This window comes from Sinocyclocheilus anshuiensis, unplaced genomic scaffold (genome assembly GCF_001515605.1).
Source record: "Sinocyclocheilus anshuiensis isolate Anshui unplaced genomic scaffold, SAMN03320099.WGS_v1.1 scaffold401, whole genome shotgun sequence".
Taxonomy (NCBI): domain Eukaryota; kingdom Metazoa; phylum Chordata; class Actinopteri; order Cypriniformes; family Cyprinidae; genus Sinocyclocheilus; species Sinocyclocheilus anshuiensis.
Window position 1 is genome coordinate 140,007 of NW_015539847.1, and position 6,408 is coordinate 146,414.

Here is a 6,408-nt window from a genome sequence, read left to right on the forward strand (position 1 = left end):
CTGCTCGATGGAGACGCTGGTGAAGTTCTGCTGCTCCGCTCTGACCTGAGCCTCACTCGCGACCGAAACAGAGCCGCTCCACGTCTTCAGATCGATGCAGAACACTCCGTGACCTGGAGACACACACACACACACACACGTTTGTTTCTGTGAATTGTGGGAACTTTCCATAGACTTCTATTACTTTTATACTGACCAAACAATAGTTTCTATCCCCTAACCCTAAACCTGCCCCTTACAGAAAACCTGTTTTTTTTTAATGATTTTTTTTTTCACTTTCAGAGAAACATCATTTACTATTTTTAACCCCCCCCCCACCGTCAAAAATGTCAGGTTTTACTATCCTTGTGTATTTGCATGTGTTTTCTTAAGTTGCAGTGCATTGAGCTCTCTCGACCACCATAGCATATGGATCCCACAACAATAAAAAAACAAAAACGTATTGTCGCCGTGTTTAATTGATAGATGATATTATTTGAGATTTGAGTGATATTTAGAATCTGCTCACTGTAATGGCCTGAAGAGCGTCGGGCAGCTGCTCGATGGAGACGCTGGTGAAGTTCTGCTGCTCCGCTCTGACCTGAGCCTCACTCGCGACCGAAACAGAGCCGCTCCACGTCTTCAGATCGATGCAGAACACTCCGTGACCTGGAGACACACACACACACACACACGTTTGTTTCTGTGAATTGTGGGAACTTTCCATAGACTTCTATTACTGTTATACTGACCAAACGATATTTTCTATCCCCTAACCCTAAACCTAACCCTTACAGAAAACCAGAAAACCTTGCATTCTTACACTTTCACATAAACATCATTTACTATTTTTAATCATTTTTTTCCCTCGTGGGGACCGCAGGCCGGTCCTCACAATGTCAAAAATTTCAGGTTTTACTATCCTTGTGGGGACATTTGGTCACACAACACAGTATCAGTTTGAACACTGGACATTATGTGTTTCACATGTTTTTGTGCATACGGTAAAAGTCAGTTGGGTTTAATGTTGTTTTTTATCCATTTGACTGTCACTGAATACAAAAAAAAACAGACCATTTCCAAAGTATCTTTTCTGTTTTAGCAGAAGAAGGTCAGACAGGTTTGGACCTGCATGAGGAACAGGAAATGATGACAGAACGAGCATTTCAGGTCACTTCAGGAGTGATTCTGCAGATTAATAGGGCTGCACTATACTGCATAACTGCAACTGTTCAGATTTACAAATTAAAATGCAACATAAAAAAAGAACTGCACAATTTAGCTAAATATTTGGGATTACATACACACGCACATGCACACTCACACACACTCTCACACATACACACACACACACTCAAACACATACTCACACACACACACACACACACAAACACACTCAAACACACACTCACACACACACACAAATAAAGTGTACTTGATTGCGCTAAAAAATACTTAAATACAAGCAAGTACATTTGTAGTACATTTTTATTTTTTGTCCTAATTAAAATTATAAAAGTTATACACTATAAATACACTTATTAAAAGTATACTTTAGTAGTACTTCAGTGCAATTGCAAAAGTATACTAGATACCACTGATATTTAAATTGATTTTTAGTGCATTGAAATAAAATATACTACCGCAAAAATATAGGACTTTTATTAATGTATTTCTTAAAAGTGTGTTTTGAATGATATAAAAATTAGTTCAATGTTAGCACACTTTTATACAGTTATCCAAAGTTTAAATTAAATTAAATTTATTTTATTTAAAATATATTAGTAATGTAATAATTATAAGTACATTTTCCCAACTGTGCTAAATACACTTAATATAAATACACTAATTAGCACTAACATTTAAACTGATTTTAAGTGCAGTCAGATAAAGTACCAGAAGTGTTTTATAACTGCATTACTTAAAAGTCTGCTACGATCGCTTTACATAACATTATAGCAGTTTTTATATATACCATCACTAAGTTCTATTTGGATTTTCATGAAAAATACAGTAGAAATGTACTACTTAAGTGAAACCCTACAGGTTACTGTGCTTAGACTAGTGTAAATGCACTTATAGCACATGTTTGGATTAATCCTTCATATGTGTTTAGATGTCTACCAAAACTCACAATTTAACAGTAAGCATACTTTTAGCATAAAGTACTTGAAGTGCTATATTTTTAATGTGGAAAAAGTGCTACTAATGACATAGTAATAGTGTACTCGGCTGTACTATTTAAAGACACCATAAACATGTAGTTAAGTATACAACACATTTGAAATGAATTACTTAATCTATAAAAATATGTGGTAAATACATTATAAATACATTGTATATATTCATAATATATTATTTTTATATTTTAAATAATTAATAAGTGTATTTTCCATGTATGATAAGTATATTTGTGTATGAAAGATGGTTTCAATTGTACTGCAAGTGGTAAGTAAATAAATTTTAAATAGAGAAATTATGTTAAAAGCACATTTTAGTTCATGTTCACGGTGTCCCAAAATAGCACAGTTGAGTACACTTAGATGATCTTAAGTTTATCTTAAGAAGTACTAAAGAATCATTTTTAGTAGATTAAGTACAAAATGAGTGCTTTCAGCAGCTTATGGAAGTGTAGTGAACTAAAGTGTGTGTTGACTGGGTGATCTGTGACAGTGTGTTAGAGCGTCAGACGGCGACGCACCTGTGAGCAGCAGCAGGTGGATCTCGTCGGACTTTTATTAATGTATTTCTTAAAAGTGTGTTTTGAATGATATAAAAATTAGTTCAATGTTAGCACACTTTTATACAGTTATCCAAAGTTTAAATTAAATTAAATTTATTTTATTTAAAATATATTAGTAATGTAATAATTATAAGTACATTTTCCCAACTGTGCTAAATACACTTAATATAAATACACTAATTAGCACTAACATTTAAACTGATTTTAAGTGCAGTCAGATAAAGTACCAGAAGTGTTTTATAACTGCATTACTTAAAAGTCTGCTACGATCGCTTTACATAACATTATAGCAGTTTTTATATATACCATCACTAAGTTCTATTTGGATTTTCATGAAAAATACAGTAGAAATGTACTACTTAAGTGAAACCCTACAGGTTACTGTGCTTAGACTAGTGTAAATGCACTTATAGCACATGTTTGGATTAATCCTTCATATGTGTTTAGATGTCTACCAAAACTCACAATTTAACAGTAAGCATACTTTTAGCATAAAGTACTTGAAGTGCTATATTTTTAATGTGGAAAAAGTGCTACTACTGACATAGTAATAGTGTACTTGATTGTACTATTTAAAGACACCATAAGCATGTAGTTAAGTATATCATATAAAGGGAATGTTAACATAATTACAATAAATTTGAAATGAATGATTTAATCTATAAAAATATGTGGGCAATACATTATAAATAAATTGTGTATATATTCATTATATATTATTCTTATATTTCAAATAATTAAGAAGTGTATTTTCAATGAATGATGAGTATATTTAAAAGTGTATGAAAGATGGTTTCAATTATACTGCAAGTGTTAACTAAATGTATTATTTTTTTTTACAGAGAATGTACAGTTGAATTTTAGTTCATATTCATGGTGTCCCAAAATAGCACAGTTGAGTACACTTAGATGATCTTAAGTTTATCTTAAGAAGTACTAAAGAATCATTTTTAGTAGATTAAGTACAAAATGAGTGCTTTCAGCAGCTAAAAAGTGCTACTAATGACATAGTAATAGTGTACTCGGCTGTACTATTTAAAGACACCATAAACATGTAGTTAAGTATACAACACATTTGAAATGAATTACTTAATCTATAAAAATATGTGGTAAATACATTATAAATACATTGTATATATTCATAATATATTATTTTTATATTTTAAATAATTAATAAGTGTATTTTCCATGTATGATAAGTATATTTGTGTATGAAAGATGGTTTCAATTGTACTGCAAGTGGTAAGTAAATAAATTTTAAATAGAGAAATTATGTTAAAAGCACATTTTAGTTCATGTTCACGGTGTCCCAAAATAGCACAGTTGAGTACACTTAGATGATCTTAAGTTTATCTTAAGAAGTACTAAAGAATCATTTTTAGTAGATTAAGTACAAAATGAGTGCTTTCAGCAGCTTATGGAAGTGTAGTGAACTAAAGTGTGTGTTGACTGGGTGATCTGTGACAGTGTGTTAGAGCGTCAGACGGCGACGCACCTGTGAGCAGCAGCAGGTGGATCTCGTCTCTGTCGCTCTGACTCTGGTTTGGGACACGCAGCTTATAAAACACGTCCTGCTGTTTCAGGCCGCTGACTCTCCTGTGCGGATCGATATCATGGACAGAGCGTTTGAGCCGTCTGGAGCTCGCTTAGACTCTAATGTTAACCTGTCAAAACAGCCCTGTTGCTCAACACACTGCAGGAGAGGGGCGGAGCCTGACAGCTGTGATTGACAGGGCACTTTAAACATCTCCATTTGAACAAAGAAAACAATCCAGTAACATAGATTACAAAATACATAGAAACTACAGTACAAACAGTAATATTGTGAAATATGTGACTCTGGAGCACAAAACCAGTCATAAGGGTCAATTTTTTAAAATTGAGATTTATACATCATCTGAAAGCTGAATAAATAAGCTTTGTTATGATAAGACAATATTTGGCCGAGATACAACTATTTGAAAATCTGGAATCTGAGGGTGATGTATGGATGATCTGAGGGTTTTGATATATTTACGGTAGGAAACTTACAAAATATCTTCATGGAACATGATCTTTACGTAATATCCTAATGATTTTTGGCATAAAAGAAAAATGGATAATTTTGACCCATACAATGTATTGTTGGCTATTGCTACAAATATACCCCAGCGACTTAACACTGCTTTTGTGCTGCAGGGTTACATATTATTACAATTTAAAATAGCTCTTTTCTATGTGAAATATATATATACACAGGTTGGATCCTCACCGGACGTGTTGCAGAAACTCATTGGAAGCGGTCCGAGTCCGGTTCTGTCGGCTCTGGGGAGATAGGCTGATGTTACCGGGTCTCTTGGGCCCCGAGGGAACTAAGAACTGAACCATCTGGAACATTCTTCTCTCTAATATCTGAATATGACGAGAAACACACACACATGAGAATCAGAAAACACTGATCATCCGCTCCAAACACAGAACTGGGCTTGTGCGAACGCTTCTTGAGACACACGTCTTCTCCAGACGGCTGACCTTCAGCACAGATCAGATGGAGCCCATGCTCAAGCCAGGGTTATCCACTGCTAGTGTTAGTTAGGGTTAGGTGCGATACTGACCGTGTGCTGGTGATTCTCACCGACTCTGATGAAGATCTAAATATGAAGAGCAGCAGTGAAACTCAATCCAGGAACACTTTCACAATCTCTGCTCCTCAGACTCGCTGTAAACAAGCGACACGTGGAGCGTCCCGTGACGTCACGCACAGTGTCGCCAACTGCTTTCAATTGAGAGTAGCTTGATGTCACTAGATGACGTCACGATGGCTAATTCACGGATCTGTATAAAGATGAATGCAGATCAGTGGGCAAGATGAGAACTTAGATAAGGTTTATCCAAGAAGTTGCTATAGTTGTCCCTAAACTTTTGAAAAAAAGTCTCAAAGGGGTGGGGAAGTCGCTAAATCTAGCTACAAAGTAACTAAATTGGCCACACACGCACACACACACACACACACACACACACATTAACACCGCGACATGAATCATGTTCATGTTTGACTCGCAGATCTTCCTCTGGAGCTCAAACACATTATAATGTGATGTTATTGAAGCCGTCGGTGCTCAATAACACAGAAATGAATGTTTCTGCAGACTTTTGTTCACACAAACACAAACACAAACACACACACAAACACACACACACACACACACACACACACACACACACACACACACGATACACCTGTAAAGTCTGATGTGATGTTTCTGAAAGAGTCTCTTCTGCTCACAAAGGCTGCATTTATTTGATCAAAAATGCAGTAAAAACAGTGAAATGTTATTAGAATGTAAAACAGCTGTTTTCTATGTGAATATCTGTTAAACTAATATATTTCTGTGATGCGCAGCTGTATTTTCAGCATCATTACTCCAGTCTTCAGTGTCACATGATCTTCAGAAATCATTCTAATATGCTGATTTGCTGCTCAACAAACATTTCTGATTATTATCAATGTTGAAAACAGTTGTGCTGCACAATATTTTTGTGGAAACTGTGATGCATTTTATTTTTCAGGATTCACAAATGAATAGAAAGTTCAGAAGAACAGCATTTATTTGAAATAGAAGTCTTCTGTAACATTATAAATGTATTTACTGTCACTTTTGATCAGTTTAATGCATCCTTGATCAATAAAAGTGGTCATTTCTACC

General features: G+C 34.9%; 1 protein-coding gene across 4 annotated transcripts in view; it reads right to left on the reverse strand.

Moving 5' to 3' along the window:
• LOC107684576 (uncharacterized) overlaps positions 1-5,488 on the reverse strand; it is a 22,657-nt gene extending 17,169 nt beyond the window's left edge. Inside the window, exons 1-4 of one of the 4 annotated variants that reach the window (XM_016480868.1) lie at positions 5,317-5,477; positions 4,974-5,113; positions 4,218-4,318; positions 509-648 (exon numbers count right to left, since the gene is read on the reverse strand). In XM_016480868.1, the coding sequence (XP_016336354.1) occupies positions 509-648; positions 4,218-4,318; positions 4,974-5,098 (366 nt within the window). In that variant the 5' untranslated portion in view covers positions 5,099-5,113; positions 5,317-5,477. Of the gene's footprint in view, positions 1-508; positions 649-4,217; positions 4,319-4,973; positions 5,114-5,233; positions 5,256-5,316 lie in introns of those variants that run through there. The other 3 variants (XM_016480866.1, XM_016480865.1, XM_016480867.1) reach the window with 3 other exon arrangements.
• Between the last annotated feature and the right edge of the window lie 920 nt (positions 5,489-6,408).